This window comes from Caretta caretta, chromosome 5 (genome assembly GCF_965140235.1).
Source record: "Caretta caretta isolate rCarCar2 chromosome 5, rCarCar1.hap1, whole genome shotgun sequence".
NCBI classification, from domain to species: domain Eukaryota; kingdom Metazoa; phylum Chordata; order Testudines; family Cheloniidae; genus Caretta; species Caretta caretta.
In genome coordinates, this window is record NC_134210.1 from 129,759,198 (window position 1) to 129,783,684 (window position 24,487).

A 24,487-nucleotide genomic window follows, 5' to 3' on the forward strand; every position below is an offset into this window, starting at 1 on the left:
TCATCTGTAGGTCACGAAAGTTTACGCTCTAACAAACTTGTTAGTCTCTAAGGTGCCACAAGTACTCCTTTTCTTTTCGCGGATACAGACTAACACGGCTGCTAACACGATAAAACTTTTAAGTCTAAAGCTTATATAGTAGGGATCCGCAGACAACCAGTAGAATGTGTAAACGGGTACAAATCTATTCAAAAGTTGTTTGGAGTCTGCAAATGAAACAAGTTTGACAACCTCTGCTGTAGACCACAGTGACTGTGTGGTAAAATAGCCTTACATTGGTGCAGCTTACATCAATAAAGTACCAGGAGCAATCACACTTGTAACAAGGCTCTCCTTACAAAAGCACAAAGCAAAGCATAGACACGGGTTGGTTGGTGTGCGTTTGAGTGACAGACTAACCTCGTTGTAGAGGTACTCAACCAGTGATTTAACAGGGTCACTTATTAAACTCAACACTGATTGTTTTCCATTTCAGCTTTTCCTGAAGTATCTGAATTTTGCCTCCTTAAATCTGAAAATTTATCATTTGAGTTATCTTCACAATTGTGAGACTCGACGAGGCCAGGTAAGATTAAAAAGGCCAATCCCAGTAACTCTTGTCTAGGTTCACAGGTATTTCTCTTCTGCCATCAACCAGTTTCACTAGGCTCGGCATGGGCACTCACATAGGTCAGCTGAGGGCAGGATTAGGGATTCGTTTTTCTGAGTGGTAAAACTGTTTGGGTAGTCTATTAGTAATTTTTATTGATAAGATTATTTAGCATTCACATTACTTGCTCTTTAATTCCGTTAAACAAAAATGTTAATTATACATAATTACTAAGAAACTGAATTTTTTTGCTTTTATACAGTGAACGATTAACTAATACGTATTAATATTGGAGTTTTAACTATAGCAGTTGGGGTTGATAGGAGCAGGGGAGCAAGACTACAGAGGGGCAGAAGGAATATATCCTGGTAATAGTATATTTCAAAACGTGCAACTGAACTCAGGAGTAATTAGTATCTACTGTCAGCAAATAGCTGCGCTATTTTTGACAGTCATTCCCTTCTCAGGAGTGGGTGAGTCATTCCGCTTCCCCTCCACCCTTTTTGGCGGTTAACAGAGGAAAGAAAGACAGGTTACTACTGTTACTAGTTAGCTTAGTAATGTCGTAGAAGGTTGTGTTATGACTCAGTATGCATATCCAAATTTGGGATCAGTATGGTTCCACCTGATGGAACTTGGGCTTTGGTTTTTGAGGAAGAGTTATTTTTGGGATTCAGTTTTCTACTTTAAAATAACTTTAAGATTGCGAAGGCTTCAATTCAAACGTTTGAAAATGCTAGAATTAACATTTCCTGTACAAACCTAATTTTATCTTCTAGTGCACATGCCAAATTAAGGATGTGCAGGCAACGTTAATTCTATCATTCCTAATTTAATTGGGACCTTTCCAACATTAATACTAGTTTAATATATAATTTCTGCGATGCAATATTTTACTTCAAGTTACTAACAGAACAGACAATTGCCACTGCTAATGAATTTTAAAACAGTAGGTAATTTCCTTAATTTCGGAGTATTCAGTTTTGCATTAAAGAGCTCGAAAGTGGATTTTACAAAATGCTGAATGTTCTTTGAACTCTGCTCCCAATAAGGTCAATGAAAATGTCTCACCCCGCTATTCAAGCTGAAACACGTAGTTAGAAAACTTTAAAATACTGTACTGTTGCATTTCTAGAATGCTAAGTATTATTCACGTATTGTCTCAAGTATAGTTAGCTTTCCGGGAGGAACGATCTACAGAATTGATTCTATTCTTCAGGTGCTGTTGTGGTCAGCGAATAAGGTATTTGAGGAGCTGACGGATATCGAGAGGCAGTTCCACAAAGCTTTTTATACAGTGAGAGCATATTTGAACTGTGATAGATATTCAGTGGGCCTTCTGGATAGGACCAAACAGAAGGTGAGGATTCATATGTAGGGCCAGATAACACAGCAAGGGGCTTTAGATTTCTCCTAAAGGTGAATTTGGCAATTTCTGGCATTATTTTTTGGCTTCGTAGCCTATGAAATTTCAGAGTGCAATCCAGACCAGTGCGGCGCAGTATTACTCCTGCCCTGCAACCTGGGGCGCCTCACAATGGGTTACTGTTGTAGTTTCCAACTGGGTTGCCTCTCATCATGATGGTCACATCCTGAGTGTCTGTGTGTAGCCAGAGCCCTGGTACTGACGCTCTGACCCCAGCAGACTGTCAGCAAACGCCATCCAGCTTTGGCTTCCACCACACTTGGTTCTCACTTGCAGGGTGACCCAACTCACTCCCTGTCCTGGGTTTTCTCCAAAAAAACCTCTCTTTAGCACTGTCCAGCTAAGATCCTGTCTGCAGGTCTGTTTTTTTTCTTGTCAAGAGGCCACTTTATAGCTGATGGCCCAAAGATCTGCTAGACCAATTCTGCTTAATTGGCACTACTTAGATTTGAACATGCGCCACCGATGTAATTTGGGTGGAAATTCATAACTTTACATATATTGTACCACGATATTATTGCCCAGCACATTATTAATTTTGAAAGACCTTACTAGGACATTTTGGACGAAGATTATAATGAGTGGGCGCGGTGTGAATACGGGGGTGCATTTGGTGACACAGTGACAATACAAATCAGTTCTGGATCATGATTATCTAAATGGAAAGTATAATGCAAATGCGATAGGGATTTGTTCGGTGGATGTATAAGTCTAGGCTTGGCTCCGAAGTGATTCCAAATTAACGTAATGCCACTTTATGAAGTTTGTTTTTTTCATTTTACCTTTTAAAAACCTAGGCAATTATACGAAGTAGATTGAAATGCCAGCAAGGTTACCAAGTCAAGCATTCCAAGAAAGTGCCAGAATGAAGGTTGCTCGTGCACCTTCAGTTCAGTTCCCTGGTCTGAATGCCTGAGGATACCTTTGCCTCATTAAATGTACAGGATTGAGTGGGGAAGGAAGCTGCTCTCTGCCTGTCTGGTTGCAGAGTTTGGAAGGTTGCAGAGTTTGGAAGTTTGGAAGAGTTTGAAAAAGGCAGGGGATTGCAGGAAGACAAAAGATGGCTATTCATCTGAACACGTATCTAGGAAATAGAATTCTTTTCCTGCCTCAGCTGCAGAATTCCTGTGCGATGTTGGACAACTCACTTGCATTAGCCTTTTCACAGATGGTCACTATTTCCGTGTTTCGCATTTTATGAGTGTTTGACTTGAGGCCCTTGTGTCAGATTTGATGAAGTGCTGATCACAGTCTGCAACTGCAGCCAACGGGAGCTCAGCCGTGAATTCATGAAGTGCTCCATGGTGCGAAGTACTTTGAAAAAAAATCAGACTTTAGGTATCTTCAGTTGGGCACCCAAATTACTTTAATCTCTGTGCCTCAGTTCCTCATCTCTACGGTGTGGATAATATAGTGTGAAAATAAGGCATTGCTCTAAGTGAAGCTTCAGCTACTATCTTGAGGAAAAGCACAGAAAACCTTGGCATGAAATTAATGATTCTGCCCTCAGAACAGGGTTTGAGTAGTGTTCTGCACATGAGGTCTGGCAACAAGAAGAAAACAATATGTTTGAGTAATTGTCCATTCAGTGAGAGCACCATCCATCCTGTGCACTGATTGAAACGAGGTCCTGTGGAAATGAGCCCGTTTAATCAAATGCTGTCTTATGCACATGTACAAAGGGCCCAGATTTAAGGCCTCCCAAATTACCCTATCTCTGGCATTTTCCTAAAATTTGAGTGCTTGAATTGGCAACATAAATGTTTTTAAAGTAAATTATGGTTTAATTTAGAGAGCATCGCAGAGGCAAATTATAATAGCGGTAGTAGAACCCCACCTTTTCCTATATCCTAACACAGATACACTTATTTATATTTATTAAAACTAAAACTTTTGGGGTGTTTTTTAAAACAGGATTTTTTTGACTTGTGGCCAGTTCTAATGGGTGAAGTTCCACCTTATTCCGGACCTCGGACTCCAGATGGCAGAGTAAGTGAATGACCTACTAATCTCCTTCCCCTGTTTACTCTCACCACGAGCTTGAACCAGGATTTTTTTCTTTGTAGGAAATAGTCTTTTACAAAGTCGTTGATTATATCCTACATGGAAAAGAAGATATTAAAGTTATCCCGTGAGTAAGCAACTCTAGTACCATGTCTAGTGCTATTTCCGTTGACTATCCGTAACACAGCCTGATAAGATCTGAACATCACAGGGTCACAGCTGAAGTAACAATGGAACATGGACTTGTAGGGTTAAACACATATAAGGGTTAAAAAGGTTGGTTGCCTCTATTTATCCGGAATTCATAATATAATTTAACAAGCAGGCCCCATTATCACTGTGAAGGCACCCACTCAGAAGTAAAGTCACCACTTCTGTAGATACAAGTCCATTTCTATCCGCTTCTGCTCTACATCACCAGTTTTCCCATCCTCCCATTCAAAAGTCCTTTCTCCTGCATTTTCACTCTCTGGTAGGATCTCTGTCCCCCATCTCTTAGAATTCGCGGAAAAGCCAACTCTTCCTCCTGTGCACTACGTCCAGGCCCAGGAATTCCTGTTTACGATGCCTGCCCATGTACCATACTGCCTCCCTTATCAGCCCTTGGGTGCCTCCTTCCACTTTGGTCTCTGATTTCCTCCATAAAGTCCCCCATATATGACATGGCCAGGCGCTCTCAGTTCGTCAATATAGCTGCCTCTCCTTGTGAAAAATTACACCTTAGTCAGAGCACACCAGTACTAGTAGCACCAGTGTGCAACAGCGAGTACGATATCTAGCCTATTTTTTAAAAAAGCTAGGGCTGGAAATCTTGACTACATCTGGGTCATCTATTGCTTTGTATCTGTTTACTTTTGATGGTGAGCTCCTCCACAAAGTCTGCAAGACTAAAGGACTGTTACATTTCCCTTCTTTCCACACTGCCCCATCTTTCTTTCTTTCTTTCTTTCTTTCTTTCTTTCTTTCTTTCTTTCTTTCTTTCTTTCTTTCTTTCTTTCTTTCTTTCTTTCTTTCTTTCTTGTTGAATATTGAAGAATTAAACCACTAAATACACAACCAGTAGCATTACCTAGTAACACTTCGTTACAGACAAGATGAAAAACTGGGAACTGACTGGAATACTCCATGCAATACTGAAACCTCTGAATCTTCAAACTCATCACTTGCTTCATCTGTCCATAAGACTCTGTGCCTATGAATTTTAACTCACACAAGTAGATCCTTTGAAATCAACAGGACTACCTGTCTGACTAAGGATTAGATGTCAAAGTGCATGTTGCATGATTAATCAGATATGTTCCAGCTCCACAAAAATCTCCAGGAAATATATATATTCTCCATCTTTTGTTTTATTCAGAAACCCAACAGCAGATCACTGGGCACTTGCTACTGGACTCCCAACGTATGTCGCTGAAAGTGGCTTTGTAAGTATTTTACAAGGGCTTCACTGTAGATTTCCGAAAGTCAGATTAATTTATCCCCTTTAACTACCTTTAAAATTCACTGTTTTTGAAAGGCGGGAATTGAACTTTATGTAACCTTTTTGTAAAACGAAATATTTTTATGATCTTCTAGATCTGCAACATTATGAATGCCGCTGCAGATGAGATGTTTAAATTTCAGGTACTGTGAAACTTGGCACAGCTGTATTTACGTTATCTTTTTTGTACGTAGAAACTTTTGGCATTACTGAGTTCACTTAAGAAAAGCACTGGAGCATTTAGAAAATACATTTTATATAGTTAACGTCTTTCTTCTTGCTCTTGCTTCAAGGAAGGTCCTGTAGATGACTCAGGCTGGATCATCAAAAATGTATTATCTATGCCAATAGTAAACAAAAAAGAAGAAATTGTTGGTGTTGCCACATTTTACAACAGAAAAGATGGGAAGCCATTTGATGAACAGGATGAGACTCTCATGGAGGTACAAGTGGTTACCAGCTCCGAAAGAAGCTTAGAGGTTAAATGGGAACCCTGCTTAAGACTCAGTAATTCTTAGTAGTACATGTGGTCTCCAATATTGTGCACCGCCCCCCATATATTTTCTTTGTTTGTGGAGTGTAACCCAGTAGCTCTAGGTCTCAGAAATTGCTTCATATAGAGATTTTAGGCAATTGAAGAGTTCGTGGTAACAAGCCCAACTTGTGAAGGGAATTGTACAACACCTGACAAGCATTTTGAATAGCTAGATCTTGTGCACGCATCCAGAACTAGCAAAATCATTTGTAATATCACCATCAATTTATTGCCATAATATTGCCAAATCCTGACTCCTTGGCCCTCTACAGTGAGACACATTGTGCAGCCTGGACAGACATCTCACCTGTGTATGCTGACAGTAAATGGCTCTTTGGGCAGCTGAAGAGCACCTGTGCAGCTGCCTCAGTTTTTTGGAGCACAGCACAGTTTCAAAGAGTTTTAAGCCAAAACAAACCGCTTTCTTTTGAGGGCTGTTGATGTATTTCCAGCCAACCAGCAGGACAATTGTTCCCTTAAAGGATGAGGCCTTTGACTCTTTAGATAATCATAACAAAAAGGAACTCAAGACAGATACTTCCAGTAAAGTCCAGTAAAGTTACTTCCAGTAAAGTCGAGACCTAACTTTGTTTAACAACCTGTTATGTCGTCAGTCTGTGTCCCAGTATCTCTGCTGAATGATTCGACTTGCAGTTCTTATGTCTCCCTAGAGAAAATATGACTGTTATCGTTAAAGTTTTAAGCTTGATCCTGAAACCTTTACTCACAAGTAATTATTACTCGCAGGATTAGTCACAAAGGCTACCAAGGCATTACTCACTCAAGCAAGCATTCTCACTCAAAATTTGCAAGAACAGGAAACTTTGTTACTACTCAGCAAGTGGCAAGGTTCCTCTTCCTCAAAGAGCAACTTGGAATGCCAATGAATTTAATGGTAGTATGGCAGTTTCCGGTCGCAAATTAAAACCACCTTACTAGCTATTTATAGATTTTGGGCCATATACACTAAGCGAAGTGTGCTGTCTTTTTCAGTTAACTCTGGGAGGAAGCTTTTGGTAATAAATCTTTTGGTAATAAGATGTGTTAAAGTATGATGATATTTTCCCTAGAAAGGGCAATCAATGACATACTTTAAAGTGCTTAAGAATTGTTCCATTGTTTCTTATCTTTTTTAAGTCTTTGACCCAGTTCCTGGGCTGGTCTGTCCTCAACACGGATACTTACGATAAGATGAACAAGCTGGACAATCGCAAGGACATTGCTCAGGACATGGTGTTGTACCACGTGAAGTGTGATAAGGATGAAATTCAGGGAATCTTGGTACTGCTTTTCAGTTTATAATCAGAGAAAAAATATTTCATGGTTAAATAGGAAGTCCGCCTTCAATAACTTGAAAGTATTTAGCATGTTTTGTTCCAAAGCGTGTTTTACTACGTGTACTTCTAAGGCACACCTCACCACAGAGTGAGCTTCCATACATAATGCCCCCCCCCCCGCTCAATTGTCTCCAGCCCTAACATTGGCAGAGCTGTGATACAACCTTTAATAGGTACAGATCCATGTAGATATTTCCTGGGAGCCTCCAGAGCTTCATTACCTAAGGCCTGCACAGAGAGAGATGGTTCTTGATATGTGTCTTGAAGCGGATCTGAAAGAATGGCATTGCTGAAGAACTTGTGCAATTAATTTTAAAGAAGCTTCAGACATAGAGGTACACTTTATCATTGCGATGCCGTCACCTCTGGGGTTTGAGGGCAGCAGCCCTGTGGCCAATCAGTCGCTCAGCATGCTACACTATTGTCTGGCAGCGTTGTAAGCCGTTTGCTAAGGAAAAGCAAATGGTCAGTACTTAGCATTAAGAACATATTTCAATGCTAGCCTTACAAACTCACAATAGGGTCAGAGAGTTAAAATGGGTTCTTTCCTTCTTGGGCCTTATTAGGGATAAGCAGTTTTGAGGGACAAATCAATTCTTCACTACACAACTCCATTAGCCATAGGGCCGTTTCCACAGATTTCACCGAAACCAAAGTCTGAGAGTTTAGCTGAGCCTACAGGACCTCCACTCCTTGTGATGAGGCTTGAGACAGAGAACCCATGTTGAGCATCAGTCCCCAGAGTGAGTTTGGAGGACATAGGTTTTCCACTTGACAATGGAGCCAGTTCTCTATTGAGATGACAGTGATGCACTGCACTTGGGAACCCACCCCCGGCACTCAGAGTCACTTTATAAGTAAAACTGCCCCTTAAGATAAGAAATCTAAGTAATATTCAGAGGATAATGTGTGTTTGAAAGTTGGACTAACTACCGCCCAAAACGCATGCAGCTTTAGAGATGACTGTGGAGTGGCTAGTAAAATTAACATGTGCGTGATCTCTGTAGCCAACAAGAGAGAGGCTGGGGAAAGAACCAATGGAATGTGAAGAAGATGAATTAACGGTATTACTGGTGAGTTCCCATGCACCGTTGATTTCACAGTAAAGGCAAATAAGAATGCGTTTGGCAGATGGAGAAAGCTAACCAAATTATTATATTGAGACCCCCCCTCAGCACAGTATCTGGTTATCTTCCAACAGAAAGTTTGTGTGGGGCGGGGGTGAGAAAACCTGGATTTGTGCTGGAAATGGCCCACCTTGATTATCATGCACATTGTAGGGAGAGTGGTCACTTTGGATGAGCTATTACCAGCAGGCGAGTGAGTTTGTGTGTGTATCGTGGTGGGGGGTGAGAAAACCTGGATTTGTGCTGGAAATGGCCCACCTTGATTTTCATACATATTTTACAGAGAGTGGTCACTTTGGATGGGCTATTACCAGCAGGAGAGTGAATTTGTGGGGGGCGGGGGGCGGAGGGTGAGAAAACCTGGATTTGTGCTGGAAATGGCCCAGCTTGTTGAAAGCTCATGCTCAAATAAATTGGTTAGTCTCTAAGGTGCCACAAGTACTCCTTTTCTTTTTACTTTTGACTCTGCCATACGAAATCCACTTGGAGAGGAAGATCTCTTCTGCTAAATCCCTGCAGGGAAAACAAAATGGACTGTTATTGGAAGAAACAGTTTTGCCTTTATTGTTACCTAAAAGGTACACTGCAATGCTGATATTTGAGTAATCTGAGAGAATGCAGAAGCAATAATTTGGTGCGCTTTTGGAGAAGACCTAGGTGGTTTTTTGTTTTTTTTTTTTTTGCGGAATGGCACACCCAGCACGGAAGCAAGCCAATCTGTTTCTTTTTCAGAAAGAAGAACTGCCAGACCCCATTCAGTCCGAGATCTATGAGTTCCACTTCTCCGATTTCAATTGTACAGAACTAGAGCTTGTGAAGTGTGGAATTCAAATGTACTACGAGCTTGGGGTGGTGAAAAAGTTCCAGATTCCACAAGAGGTATGTGTCGACTTCTGGTGAGATGTTACTGAATGATGCCTGGGGACTCCCAAACTAGTTAAGTCCCATTGGGATGGTAAGGTGCCTATTGGAAGGGTAAATTGGCTATAAGGAAGAAGTTGAAAGCCAAGAGCATCTTTTGAATTACCTTCCTCTGCGTCAATACTGGAAGCAGTAGTGTCATCAAAATGCTATTACAGCCTGGCAAGTGATGTTTATTGCTCTCTAGTGGTAACTGGCTTTGGTAGGTCTGCAAACTCAGAGTAACGCCGGAGATTCTCCACTGTCCTTTTTCGGTAGTTATTTACTTCGGTAGTCATTTACACCTGGACAAACAGCAACCACTATTTTAAGAGAATGGAGGATTCTGATTTGGATTCTGATTTTACTCAGGTTAAGTGAATATAAGACGAAACATACTGGATCAGATCTAATGTCCATCTAGCCCAGGATCCCGTCTTGTGACAGTGGCCAGTGCCAGGTGCCCCAGAGAAGAGTGATTACAAACTGTGTCAGGCAATGGAGAATCTGAGTGCCAACTGAAACTATGAGTGTTGTTGTCATCACTAATAGTTTTCGTTCTACCTTAATAAAACAAACAGCTAAATCCCAGATATTTTTCGAAAACCAGAATAGGGCAGTGACTGTATGGTACGCTCTACGGTTTACAGAGTCTCTGCACACAAGTCTGAGAACACGTCAACTCTCCCCACTCATTCACTTCAGTCAGAACTGTGGAGGCTTGATAGAACAGAGGTGGTACTGATAACCTTGCCGAGACTAGTGCTTAATGAGGCTCAGACAAACTTGCAGGGTTGCTTTGTAAACATCCATTAGCACCGCTGGAGTTTAGAAGCAATGTACATGTTTATTCTGGGTATTCGCCAAGCTCTAAATAAGGCTGGGAAGAAACTTCTTCTTGGAAGCATCTGCTACCAGTCACTGTCAGACAGGATATCAGACAAGAAGGGATCACTAATCTGATCTTTATTATTAACATTACAACTTGATAGTAAAAAGTAGGCTTCCTACTTGGGCCAAGAACGACAGCTCTATTTGCTAAGTTTTCAGCACTAACTTGCTCTGAGCTAGAAAAAAAATCACTGCCTTTTTCTTACTCACATGCACCATTCACCTCGCATACCTTTGTGACAGAGCCGGGAAAAGAGCGATGGGGGAAAAGACTGATTCTAAACAGGGCTCATGTCTGTAAGTAACATATTACTTTGCTACTCTACTACAGGGGCCTTCTGTAGCATCTAGTCCTTTGTCTGAAAAAGCTAATTCTTAACATTACTGTAAGGTGGGAATTCAACAGGAAAGAGCGTTACTAACAATCATAAATGGATTCTTTCATTTTTTTAACAAAGGTATTATAAAATATTGGGTCTATAGAGAGAAAATAAAATTTTAAAAGTTTATTGCTAAGTGTATCACAGTACAATCACTATATCACGCAATTGCTTTTGTCAGCCGTAACTCCAAGCTTGCTATGTAACCATACACATCTTTCAAAAGAAGGTTCTAGGTTATTAATCACAATATTGAAATGGTAGGAAAAATATAACAGAAAATGGATCTCAGGGGTGGCATTAAGAAACAGTGAACAAACATATTGACAGAGTCAGACGGTACCCATATGACATCCCCAACAGAAAAAGTAACAGAATGCCACTAGCCATCAGCTACAGGCCCAGACTAGAACCTTTCCAGGGCATCATCAAGGATCTACAAAGAAGGGTACCAATCATGAAGGACGATTTCCCCCTAGTTTACTCAAAGCTTCTTGTCAACTTTTTGAAATGGGACACTCTCATTATACCTGCTCCTGTATCTTCCACTCCATGGATCTGATAAAGTGCGTTTTAGCCCACGAAAGGTTATACTCAAATAAATATTAGTCTCTAAGGTGCCACAGGGATTCCTCTCTGTTGTTGCTGATACAGACTATGACGGCTACTACTCTGAATTCTGTTCACTGTTCTTCTATTTCTACAGGTGCTTGTAAGATTCATGTATTCTGTCAGCAAGGGTTACAGAAAGATTACGTACCACAACTGGCGGCATGGCTTCAATGTAGCACAGACTATGTTCACGCTTTTAATGGTATATCTTATGTACAACTATTATGTTTTCCCTTTTAACTCCACAGCATAGTTCTATTTACAGCGATTCATAAGTTGTCAGTAGGAATCTAATGAGTTTCCTTACAAGTATCTGCGAATATCCTTTCGGGAAAAAGTCTTGTTCATAAACTATACAAAAATTAATCCGGGGAAATATTCACACAAGGCAAGTGGATTTCGGACCTCGTCTAGTGGCTGGTCTACATGAACTTATGACCCTGATATTATTTTTAGGTGATGAACATAGTCCTTTAGGTCTAACAGCAGAGCCTCAGACTGCAGACACCCAAGAACAGCTGTTCTCGCAGAACCTTTCCCTTTCAAGGAATTTTATAAACAACAACAGTCCAACTTGAGTGGTCTTAAATGGAGGAGAAAACAAGACTAGCCACACTGAATGCTTTTCTGATGTAGCAGGACCGGCTCACTTTCTGAAGTGCTAGGGAGCTGCAAAAGGAATTAGACATGGTGCCTCCGTGAATTCCCCTGGGGCAACGGGACTCCATGCCAGGTTCAACAAAGAGCTGTGCTTAGACAGTTTCAGCCCACCCATGGGAGGTGCTTCTCCTCTGAGTCCATCTCGAGAGGGGATGGGTGTGGATATATTAGCTTCGCTCAACATATCATTCAGATCCTACGGTGATAAGTAACACCGACACATAAAGATATCTTCTATATATAACTAAGATACAAACATGCGCTGATCTTGAAATGTTTTTCCCCTTTCCTTTCTGCAATTCTTGTGCTAACTCTAGTGTAAGTTTAACGCCCTCGTGGCCAAGATGGAGTCTGCCCTGCAGGCAACTCTGCCCAAGAGACGGTGCGAGCAGGAATGCAGCGGGAAATAGTCCCTCCACCCCAGGAGCACCTGGTCCTAATCCGCAAAGTGAACACACACACCAAAGAGGAAAAGTACAATGCAGATAATTAAGGGAGATATTAGTTTACGGAGGGATGAGAGGAGAAAAACAACAAGGGGGGGCAGTAGAACGGGGTTACATCCAAACTAGTGGTAGCACAGTCTGAAAGGGTAGAAACCGAGCAATATGTCTCCACGCAGCGATCAGACCTCCTGAGCAAAGAAAAGTCTTGGGTGCTTCTGGTCCTCTTAAGCGCCAGTATACTTTCCCCAACAACCCCCTCCGGGGCCTTCTTCTGCCGCTCCCTGCAAAGCTACACCGAGCAACAAGCTCCCCACTTAACTAACTAGCCGCCTCCATCCTTATTCCCAAGCAGCGTTACAAGCCCCAGGACTCACAGACCCATGCGTCTCTGAGGAGAAGTGACACTGGGTCCAGTTCCGGCCTGTCCTTCTTGGGCGATTCCTCCCCGCATAGTGTTCCTCCTGGTTCCTGTCCTGGGGTGTCCACTTTCGGCCGCCCTCTCCTTCCCAGGATTCAGGCAGGCTCTGTTTCCTTCACTTTTTGTCCAGGGCCCCCCCAAGACTAAAAATATTTAAATGGGCCATGTTCTCTCAACCCCCAAGAGCTTACACTGCAGTGTGTCTTGTATCTAGCTTCACAAATTCCACGCTTAGTTCTTTAATTGTGTTTAGCGTAATAGACTCCTACTCACCTAGCAGACTCACTCTGACTTAGTGTCTATCAGAAAGACTAATGAAAGCTTGTGATTCTCTCCCCGTAGACTGGCAAACTGAAGCGTTACTACACAGACCTTGAAGCCCTTGCTATGGTAACTGCAGCTTTGTGTCATGATATTGATCACAGGGGCACCAACAACCTTTATCAAATGAAGTAGGCACTTTTCTATTGCTTTAAAAGTTTCCATTCATTGTGTGCATATAGTCGTGGAGTGGGATCGAACTGAATTCACACCACTTCTAGCCTCTTCCTACTGTCTAACCTTTGAACAACTCCCTCGCTTCGGCAGGCCACTCCTGCTCTTGGTTTTCCTATTAGGACGGTAGACTCACTCTATCTCAGTGCTACGGAAGCAGAATTTCTATAGCGCGGGCAATTGGTGTTTGGCCAAAACAGCAGTTCGTTTTTTAAGATGGGACATTAAGTTAGAGCGATACTAGAGGTGGAGGCCAAATGCTACGCATGACCCCCGAAAGCTTGTGCTCCAAAGTGGGAGCCAGGAGTGACCTGGTCAGAACGAACCCGCTGGGTTTCTAAGCAGCAAGTTGGATCAGTGTACCATGGATAGTTACTCTTTGCTATTACATCAGACAGTCTGCTCATGGGTATAGTCTAAGGGAAAGCACACAGCCAAGAGCATCACACAACCTCACTATTGCAGTGGCTGGACGAGTAATGCACCCGCATGGTGCTTGCTGGGTTTATCTCATGAAGTGGTGGGACTCGCTCACACCCACTTCCTGTACAGGATTTAGCGTTGTACAAAGATTTGACGGTCAGGGATTCGACCCCTGGCTTTGCACTGGGATAAAATCTAGGAAAGTGTGCAACGACTACTGCTTTTGCTGTTGTTTTAAATCAATAAAATATCTTGAGTTTGTAAAGTAGAATAAACTTGTTCACGTTTATAAATGAGGGCCAATTATACATGAGTACGTGTTTAGATGGTTCACAAGTATTGCAGTGACGAGTGTTACAGCTCATTAAAAAGCCATAAGAATCTTTTGATCAATTGATAAGCCAGTTAGTTAAAATGTTCTCAGTTAACCCTTTATCCACTAGTTAAACCTAGATCTAAACCGTAAAAACCGAAATATTAAAATAAGACACATTGTAAAACTCATTAGCCTTGCATTAACTTTTGAATTTTTTATTTACACAATTAGATCTCAACATCCGTTAGCAAAACTTCATGGTTCATCAATTTTAGAGCGACATCACTTGGAATTTGGAAAGTTCTTGCTTTCAGAAGAGGTTTGTAATGCACATTTTTATAGAGGCGTTTTATTTGCTTTCAGTTGAATTTTAATTATTCAACCCTGTGCAGTTTCACTTTGCAGGGGATTGCCCTAACATTTTTCTTGGGTTCAGACCTCTGAGGACTTGAATTTATTCCACCAGGTCAGTTAGAGTTTTACATATGACCCAACTTCAAAGTCAAAGTGAGATTCGGTTAAAATGGCAGAGTTTCTCTTGGCTTCGTGGTGAAACCATGCAGAACTAAAAAGTTCAGCTGCTTTCCTGTCAAAGCTGTTTCACTGTCCCTACCGTAATGGGGCTTCAGGTGCTACGGCAATATAAAAGCGAAACAAATCAGCCCGAGATTGCTCTAGATACTTGTGAGCCTTTTCCCTTAATACTGTCCATGCATGTGATGGAACTGAAACCAGACGACATGGGAATCATGAAGCGCTAATCCTGTAAAGGAGAATCTTCAATTCCCATGGTTTATCAGACACTTCCAAATAGCTGAAGCCTCTGAATACTTCCCTGTACCGCAGACAGTCCCTCTAACGTGAACTTTCAATCCTCTAGCTAGAAACAGTGAAAGACATACTAGCAATTTCTGCAATTTAATATGTTCAGTCTGTACATAAAAATACTTTGCACTTACACAACACACGCCACCTCAGGCTCTCACGGCACTTTACTGGTTTGCCTCACCATTTTTTAATGAGATAGGCTTGTGCTGTTTCAATTCTACAGAAAGGGGAAAATGGAGGTGCAGAAGTTGAGTGAGTTGCCCAAGTTTTAACAGGGCCTCTGTAACAGAATAAGGGGGAGACTTTGTCCCAAAGCTCACAACTTTCTTAAGTAAGAGGACTCGGAACCCACAACACCGATAGACTGGCTTTCCTTCCCCCTCTATGGGCCAAATAGTAACGAACTCAGTTTAACTTTTACCTCGAGCAAACTCCTATTGAAAACAATGGGGCTCCAGTAATATCCTGAGTCAGTACTTCAGACTACTGGGCCCCATCCCATGCCCATTTAAATCATTAGGTTTCTTTCCATGATTGCATTGAGCCCAGTATTGGGTATTACTGTAGCTGGACATGTTGAACAACGAATTAAAGCCCATATTCTGGATAAGCAATGCACGGGATGTCCAGAATCACATACTAAACATTGTTTCCCTTTAGTCGCTAAATATCTACCAGAATCTCAACAGGAGACAGTTTGAGCACGTGAATCATTTGATGGAAATTGCGATCATAGCTACGGACTTGGCACTTTACTTCAAGTAAGTGAGTCATAATTTAGAGCGGTGTAAATTTTACCTGAAATTGCAACAGCACAACTTTTCAAATTGTAGTTACAAAGCGTCAACCTCACGAAAACCTATTTTTGCAACATTTAAGTGATTTACAATTATTTACAATAAATACTCTATCCTAATTAAAAATTCAAATAAGAATACATCGTTGTGGTGGGCACTTGGCTGGGGAAACGTAGCCAAAAAGACATTGGTGTTTGAAGGTATTAACTCGAGAGAGTTGTGCCAATCAGTTTATACACACAATCCTGAGACATGTTTGATGTTGTCTCTCTGACATTGCAACAGTGGGTGATATCCCTTAATGGGCATTACAAGGGACATGGCCTGGGCCTAGTTGGCAGTTAGTGATGGAAAAGTGGGAGGTGAAATCCAGAAACCTACTCCCCTAGCTCCTATTCCGTTCCTCCTCCGCCTCCCCACAGTTGGGTAGTCGTTTGTCAACCCCTACTCGTCATGCTCTTGCGACTAAGATCCTCCCCCTCTACTCCTGCTTCTGCACAATGAGCAATGTAGAAAACAGGACTTATCCAGTGCTCAATGGAATTAAAGGAAAGACTCACTGGCCTCTGACCATTGGAGGGTAGCAGCATGTAGGAGATCATTCCTCGTAGATAAGAAATTGTTGAAATGAGGGATTGCTCAATGGTTCAATGGGAAAACAAAATGAGGTCTGATAACTCCATATTTAATGCTTTCATATTCCTACCTCTTTGGGTGTTTTGAAGAAAGAGAACTATGTTTCAGAAGATTGTTGATGAGTCCAAGACCTATGACAATGAAAATGCCTGGACTGAATATTTGTCTCTGGAAACGACAAGAAAAGAGATTGTCATGTGAGTAAATAAAAATCTCTTGATAAGCAAATGTTAAAGTGACAACTATGCCTCTATTAAATAAGTGTCTATTAAGAATAGATTGCATAGCATGCGGTATTTCCTATAAGGAATATTACGCTAACATTTTAGTATTAAAGGCCTCTCGGAGCCAAAGATGCTTTGCATTCTGGGTTATTCTTGAAAATAAGCCAGAAAAAGATATTAATCTCTTTTTATCTTCCTCTGTACTAAAGAATTATATGGACACATAGCAGAATTTTGTTTAAGTGTATGAGTAGGATGAAGTCACATCTAGATATGTGTCAAGTAATCTTTATATTCAAATTCTAATTGCAAGTATCCACTTTTCTCTTTTAAATTGCTTATTACGTTTGCATGTTTTTATGGCAACTTTCAAGATTAAGAGAATCCGATGAGTTTTAGGGTGCAGCCATTCCATAACAAAAGCTAATGTTATTGCAAGCCCCAAGCAGAACCAGAGAGTCTACTAATGAAAAGTTGCAAGAAGTCTGCTTTGGCTTAAACTCTAAGGAAGGCCAAAGCCTCCCTATTGATGAAATCAAGGATAAGTTTTGGAAAACAGAGTGCCATCCAATATGAATCTGAAGCCTGGTATACACCTAAACTTACAAATAATAGCTGCTCTGCCCTTTCATTGCTGTAGCTAGTGTCTACACCACAGGAACATAGAGCAACCCTCATGACTGGCGAGAAAAAGTTGAAAACAAGAAGCAAGTACACCCTGAAGGTTCACAATAGAAGGCAAATAGAAAGAACACAACTTTTACTTTTTAAAAAAAAATCAGGATTTTTAAGCTAAAATGATTTCTGAATCCTTGGGGTTAACAGTACCAGACAGCTAGACTAGCACAGAGGCCTGAATGCTGACCACCTGTATAGAAGTGACCCCCCCCCCGTCCACCCCCAACACAGGGTGGGGAAGAGTCATACTGTGTGAAGCTCTGATGATGCCAAAGACCAGGCCCAATAACGGTCAACTGAGTCAGGAGGTTTGTGGTGTGGGAGTCACAGGGAAGAGAATTAAAACATATTCCATATGAGAAGGGCCTTATCAAATTAACGGTCCATTTTCGTCAATTTCCGTGTCACAGGATTTTTAAAATAATAAATTTCATGATTTCTGCTGTGTTATAATTGAAGGTTATTCTGTGTGGGAGGGGTTTGGGGTACTGCTACCCTTATTTCTGCGCTGCCCCTGGCTCTGTCTTCAGAGCTGGACCCCCCAACCCATAGCTGCTTCTTCAGCCGCCCAGCTCTGAAATCAGCGCAGAAATAAGGGTGACCACCTAAAATAACCTTGTGACGCACCTGCGACCCCTTTTGGGTCAGGACTCCCAATTGGAGAAATGTTGGTTTCCCCATGAAATTTCTCTAGTATTGGGTAAAAGCACACAAAGAGACCAGATTTCACTGTCCGTGACGCGTTTTTCAGAGCCAGACACTACATATCAGATGAATCCGATGAAGTGAGCTGTACTTCACGAAAGCTTATGCTCAAACAAATTTTTTAGGTGCCACAAGTCCTCCATGTCTTTTTAAAAAGACTGAGACTATTCAGTCTTGAAAACAGATGAGTAAGGGCAGACCGGACAGAGGTCTAGGAAATCGTGAGTGAAGAGGAGAAAGGAAGTGTTATTTACCGTTTCACATAACACAAGAACTAGGGGTCACCAATGAAATTAACAGGCAGCAGGTTTAAAAACAAAAAAAAAAGGAAGTAGTACTTCACACCACACACAGTCATCTTGTGGAACTCATTGCCAGGGAAATGCTCTGGAGGCTAAAATTATATAGCGTGGATTCAAAAAAGAATTAGATAAGTTCATGGAGGATAGTTCCATCAATGGCTATTAGCCAAGATGGTCAGGGACGCAACACCATCTCCTCGGTGTCCCTGAGCTTCTGACAGTCAGAAGTTGAGAGTGGACCACTCAGTAATGCCCTGTTCTGTTGATTCCCTCTGAAGCATAGACCACTGTTAGCAGACAGGATACTGGATTAGTTGGACTACTGGTCTGACCCAGTATGGCCGTTCTTGTGTTCATTAAATTTTGATAAGTGTCTAGTAATAATTAATAGTGGTCAAGCATATGTTCTGTAGTACTTGGAATAATTAAACACAGACATAAAACCTCAAAGCAGTCTGCTACAAAATCTTTGTTAGGAAGTTTACATAAGATTTGTGAGAATTAGCAAATTAGTAATCACAAAACTGTTTTGGTGGCAGGCAAGAAACACAGTTACAGTAGGTTTAACTCACGATAATACTGCCTGGCCCTAGTTTACAAAATGTCTTATGCTGGTTCTCCTCCATCTTTAATGCCTGGCGGACAGCGGAGAGAAGTGGCAAGTGTAGTACTCTTAAATTGCAGAATAGACCCTGGATCCAATGGAAACAGGACTGAGTGGTTAGAATACAAACTAACTCCCGTTCTCATTCTGGTCTCCAGGGCTATGATGATGACTGCCTGTGACTTATCTGCGATCGCTAAACCCTGGGAAGTGCAGAGTAAGGTCAGACGCCTGATACACAATGTACTCCAATATATTGAAACGGTCTGTTATCTGAAGCCTGCATGAAGGAGGCTTCTCTTTACTTTTGCTGGCCAAGTTTTAAACAATGCTGGTAGAAATGATATTTTTAGCTTGACGAGACGAGAGCTTTTAGTTTGATCTTATTGTATGAGCAACGATGAAAGAGATGAGGTGTCAGGGCTTACAAACACCACATCTTTCCTCCCAGTATTTCAATCATAGAATATCAGGGTTGGAAGGGACCTCAGGAGGTCATCTAGTCCAACCCCCTGCTCAAACCAGGACCAATCCCCAATTTTTGCCCCAGATCCCTAAATGGCCCCCTCAAGGATTGAACTCACAGCCCTGGGTTTAGCAGGCCAATGCTCAAACGACTGAGCTATTCCTCCCCCCCAACCACTGAGCTATCCCTCCCCCCAAGCTTTTCATAGAAGCTTTTTATGGTGTTCTATAACATTGAATAATGTAAATAAATGTAAAGTAAAAGTAAAAATAAAGAAATCTAAAGACCGCACTCAGGGGTAGGACTAGTATCACAGAGTGACATTAGAGAAAACAGTACTGGCAACTCTGACTTTATTGTTAGTCTCATAACATTCAGGGTTTTTCTTAAAGCCCGCACTCCTGGAATCACGTGGCTCAGAATCTCAATAAACTTTCACTTTAAAAAGCATTTAGTCCTCATTGTTACAGAAAGTTTAAATCCCAACTGCACAAAACCAAAAGAAAAACTCTATTTATATTTTAAAACCTCACTTTTTCGGTGTTGCAGGGAAGAGTCGTTAAAGCTTCAGATTGGTAATACTGGGAAAGGGCTACTGTGTCTTTGCAAATGTGACAAAGAATCCACTAATGCTTTGAGTCTCTCCACCCTAATCCTCATTTTCAAGTCCTGTTAAGGAGCATCGGGGACGCTCATAGGCTGATGTGAAGGAGCAGTAGACAGAAGATTTTGCTGCCAGAGTCACAGAGTTTGATTATGCATATCATAGCCCTAGGGCTTGTCTGCACAGCAAGCAAGCCTGCAAATCTGAGGCACTCCAGCGTGCCTTGCAACAACATCCGAAACGGGAAATTGCTACAGAGCAATAGCAGAGTTCACATGGGACAGGTTTCAGAGTAACAGCTGTGTTAGTCTGTATTCGCAAAAAGAAAAGAAGTACTTGTGGCACCTTAGAGACTAACTAATTTATTTGAGCATGACCTTTCGTGAGCTACAGCTCACTTCATCGGATGCATACCGTGGATACCGCAGCAGACTATATATATACACACAGAGATCATGAAACAAAACCTCCTCCCACCCCACTGTCCTGCTGGTAATAGCTTATCTAAAGTGATCATCAAGTTGGACCAGCACAAATCCAGGTTTTCTCACCCTCCACCCCCCAACAAACACAAACTCACTCTCCTGCTGGTAATAGCCCATCCAAACTGACCACTCTCCAAGTTTAAATCCAAGTTTAACTAGAACGTCGGGGCGGGGGGGGTAGGAAAAAACAAGGGCAAATAGGCTACCTTGCATAATGACCGAGCCACTCCCAGTCTCTATTTAAGCCTAAATTAATAGTATCCAATTTGCAAATGAATTCCAATTCAGCAGTTTCTCGCTGGAGTCTGGATTTGAAGTTTTTTTGTTGTAAGATAGCGACCTTCATGTCTGTGATTGCGTGACCAGAGAGATTGAAGTGTTCTCCGACTGGTTTATGAATGTTATAATTCTTGACATCTGATTTGTGTCCATTTATTCTTTTACGTAGAGACTGTCCAGTTTGACCAATGTACATGGCAGAGGGGCATTGCTGGCACATGATGGCATATATCACATTGGTGGATGTGCAGGTGAACGAGCCTCTGATAGTGTGGCTGATGTTATTAGGCCCTTTGATGGTGTCCCCTGAATAGATATGTGGGCACCATTGCTGTGGCCCCTTGTAGCATGTAGTAGTTTAGAAAGTTTAGTGTCCTTTTTCTTTTGTAGAGAAGCAAAGTGTGCGTTGTAAATGGCTTGTCTAGTTTTAGTAAAATCCAGCCACGAGGAAGTTTGTGTGGAAGGTTGGTTTTTTATGAGAGTATCCATTTTTGAGCGCTCATTCTAAATCTATCCCTGTTTGCTGTAGAGGATCTTGATCAGGTGATTCCGCAGTTTCTTTGAGAGCGTGTGGCACAAGCTGTCAGCATAATCTGTGTTGTATGTAGATTGTAATGGATCTCACAAGTCTAAAGGATGACCCAACACTCTCACAAGTCTTGGGAGACAGGCCAGTCTTTCCCTACAGACAGCCCCGCAACCTGAAGCAAATACTCACCAGCAACCACATACCACACAACAGAACCACTAACCCAGGAACTTATCCTTGCAACAAAGCCCGTTGCCAATTGTGCCCACATATCTATTCAGGGGACACCATCACAGGGCCTAATAACATCAGCCACACTATCAGAGGCTCGTTCACCTACACATCCACCAATGTGATATATGCCATCATGTGCCAGCAATGCCCCTCTGCCATGTACATTGGTCAAACTGGACAGTCTCTACGTAAAAGAATAAATGGACACAAATCAGATGTCAAGAATTATTACATTCATAAACCAGTCGGAGAACACTTCAATCTCTCTGGTCACGCAATCACAGACATGAAGGTCGCTATCTTAAAACAAAAAACTTCAAATCCAGACTCCAGCGAGAAACTGCTGAATTGGAATTCATTTGCAAATTGGATACTATTAATTTAGGCTTAAATAGAGACTGGGAGTGGCTAAGTCATTATGCAAGGTAGCCTATTTGCCCTTGTTTTTTCCTACCCCCCCCCCCCCGACGTTCTGGTTAAACTTGGATTTAAACTTGGAGAGTGGTCAGTTTGGATGAGCTATTGCCAGCAGGAGAGTGAGTTTGTATGGGGGTGGGGGGGGGTGAGAAAACCTGTATTTGTGCTGGAAATGGCGCAACTTGATGATCACTTTAGATAAGCAATTACCAGCAGGACAGTGGAGGTAGGAGGTATTGTTTCATGATCTCTGTGTGTATATAAAGTCTGCTGCAGTATCCACTGAATGCATCCGATGAACTGAGCTGTAGCTCACGAAAGCTCGTGCTCAAATCAATTGGTTAGTCTCTAGGGTGCCACAAGTACTCCTTTTCTTTTTTCACATGGGACGTTACTGTGTGACAAATTGGCATGTTGTCGATTGACACCCTGATTTGCCATGCAGTTACTCGTAGTGAAGACAAATTGAGTAGAGAATCAGATGCATCCTGCTAGGAGAATCACTTGGCTGTAGTCTGGTGTTTGACAGATATGATTGCAAAGGACCAGGGACTGCAACGCTCCTGTTAATGGAGACGAAGTGTTTCAGATTAAAATCCCCAAACTGACTGTAGCTCTTATTCCAAAATAGGTAGCGTTCCTAGTCGCTGGTGAATTCTGGGAACAGGGTGACTTGGAAATAAGTGTACTTCAGCAGCAGCCAATCGTAAGTAGTACATGAGCTGCTGAAAGCTCAAATCAGTTCATTTCCTTCTAACAGACTTCTTCACTGACAGCAATTCATGAACAGGGCTCGACGCTTTGACAACACGGGAGGTCCTGGGGGCGGGGAAAAAGACCCCTGTAATAGACATGAAAGCTGAGCTCAGTAACTTATAGGTCACAAGTTCCAAAATCTACCTCAAAATCTAGCTCTGCTAATGAATGTGCTTGAAAAAAGAAAAAAAGAGCGAAAAAACTGAAATGTTTGTTTCGTTCATTTAAGGAACTTTAGGAGCCCCTTAGCATTTATTGAGAATACAAAGATCATTTATTCCGGTACTATGGTGAGGGGCACAATAGAAAACAATATCCAGGAACAGAAGTGGAGAAGAGCGACTGTAGCACAATAGAAAATAATATCCAGGAACAGAAGTGGAGAAGAGCGACTGTAGCTTGTTAAAGAAAAAATATGACAATAGCTAGCCCCATCAGTTCATTGTTTGTGTGGGAGAAGGAAGAGGTCCGAAAAAGAAAGCTTTTGAGAATGATACAGAAGTGTTAGGCTGATTTGCAACACCCTTCAAGGCGAAATAGTTCTAAAAGAAAAACAGAAGGAACTCCAAAGAAATCCTGTTCTCTTTCAGCCTATGATGGACAGGAGAAAAGCTGCTGAGCTTCCAAAGCTTCAAGTCGGTTTCATTGACTTTGTGTGCACGTTTGTCTATAAGGTAAGTGAGTTGCGCAGCAGGGAATGAATGCTTGCTCGTGCAGCAGCAATGAATTTTTTTTAAAAGTACTTTAGCAAAAATTATATAAGTGTCTCTCCCAGCAGGGAGACTTAACCGATAGCGAAAATGTTAAGCAACGAGAGACATGCTTGTCTTCCCCTCACCAAAGACACTGTCCAGGATTGTTACTTTCATTATTTAATGCACGTTATGTTTTGCTATATGGGATCACATCCTCTGCCTAGCAAAGCAGCTTTACACGACACAGCAGTGCAGGGCAGCCTTGATCCCAGCTCAGAGGGCATCCAGTGCTATAGGTGTCCTTTATTCTGTGATCCTTGGGCAGCTCAGCCTCACAGTGCCTGACAACCCCAGGCCTGGTCAATTGTATAGAGCCATCTTTGAACCTCTGGTCATGAACTGCACTGGACCTAGGAAATAAAAGCCAATATTCTACATCAAACTGCATATAGGGCAGTGGAGTAAGAGATGGGCTGGTACAACACTTCCACTCCTATTGAAACATGACATAGCGTGGCTCAGGGTGTTTCTTGAGCGGCCCACAGGATCTGGTCAAAGAGGTAACAAAAGCTGAGCCGCTTGGTAATGGTGACCCAAATATAATGAAATGTAGCAGCGTCATAGTGCTTATAATACCAAAAAAAAAAACCCACTGCAGCAACACTGAAGAATAAATATGGGTACTATGCAAAAGTGACTGTGCTTGTTAGATAGAAATTAAAAGGAGTTGCCCAAAGGGTTAAATGCAGCATGTGGACTATTGGAAAACACCATAATAGAGGCTCAGACTAAACATATACCCCAAATCATCAAAGAAAATAAGAGGAATGCTATGTTAGCCGACGGCCAAGGATGTTTGGTGAGGTGCCAGCCATGCCCGTTTATACCATCCGTGACTTTAACTGCTAGAGCTCAGAGCTCCTTCGCAGCAGGCAGCCAGGATTGACTGACAGGTGCCCCAAGAGTTTGCCCCGTGGAGGCGGCACAACTCAACGCTAGACTCTTAGTACTCTCACCTAATGGCCAGGCTTTAGAGCCAAAACGGCTGAGGTTCTTTAATTACGTTGGCTGCTTTACAGTAAACCAGAGAAAACAACTCAGGCTTATGCACAATGGTTACCAACATTTATTAAGCTAGAGTCTAATCATATGGTTACAAAATGACTAGTGCCTACTTATTTAAATGTAGAGATGTTACACACACAAACA

At 41.9% G+C, this 24,487-nt stretch overlaps 1 protein-coding gene across 1 annotated transcript in view; it reads left to right on the plus strand.

Annotated features, from left to right (window-relative positions):
• PDE6B (phosphodiesterase 6B) overlaps window positions 1-24,487 on the plus strand; it is a 33,213-nt gene that overhangs the window by 3,367 nt on the left and 5,359 nt on the right. Inside the window, exons 3-20 of the mRNA XM_048851496.2 lie at window positions 476-565; window positions 1,809-1,949; window positions 3,930-4,004; window positions 4,082-4,146; window positions 5,377-5,443; window positions 5,595-5,642; window positions 5,793-5,942; window positions 7,172-7,315; window positions 8,379-8,444; window positions 9,231-9,377; window positions 11,376-11,483; window positions 13,148-13,257; window positions 14,271-14,358; window positions 15,528-15,628; window positions 16,390-16,497; window positions 18,972-19,035; window positions 22,459-22,533; window positions 23,174-23,257. Coding sequence (XP_048707453.1) covers window positions 476-565; window positions 1,809-1,949; window positions 3,930-4,004; window positions 4,082-4,146; window positions 5,377-5,443; window positions 5,595-5,642; window positions 5,793-5,942; window positions 7,172-7,315; window positions 8,379-8,444; window positions 9,231-9,377; window positions 11,376-11,483; window positions 13,148-13,257; window positions 14,271-14,358; window positions 15,528-15,628; window positions 16,390-16,497; window positions 18,972-19,035; window positions 22,459-22,533; window positions 23,174-23,257 — 1,731 coding nt within the window. The remainder of the gene's footprint in view (window positions 1-475; window positions 566-1,808; window positions 1,950-3,929; window positions 4,005-4,081; window positions 4,147-5,376; window positions 5,444-5,594; window positions 5,643-5,792; window positions 5,943-7,171; window positions 7,316-8,378; window positions 8,445-9,230; window positions 9,378-11,375; window positions 11,484-13,147; window positions 13,258-14,270; window positions 14,359-15,527; window positions 15,629-16,389; window positions 16,498-18,971; window positions 19,036-22,458; window positions 22,534-23,173; window positions 23,258-24,487) is intronic.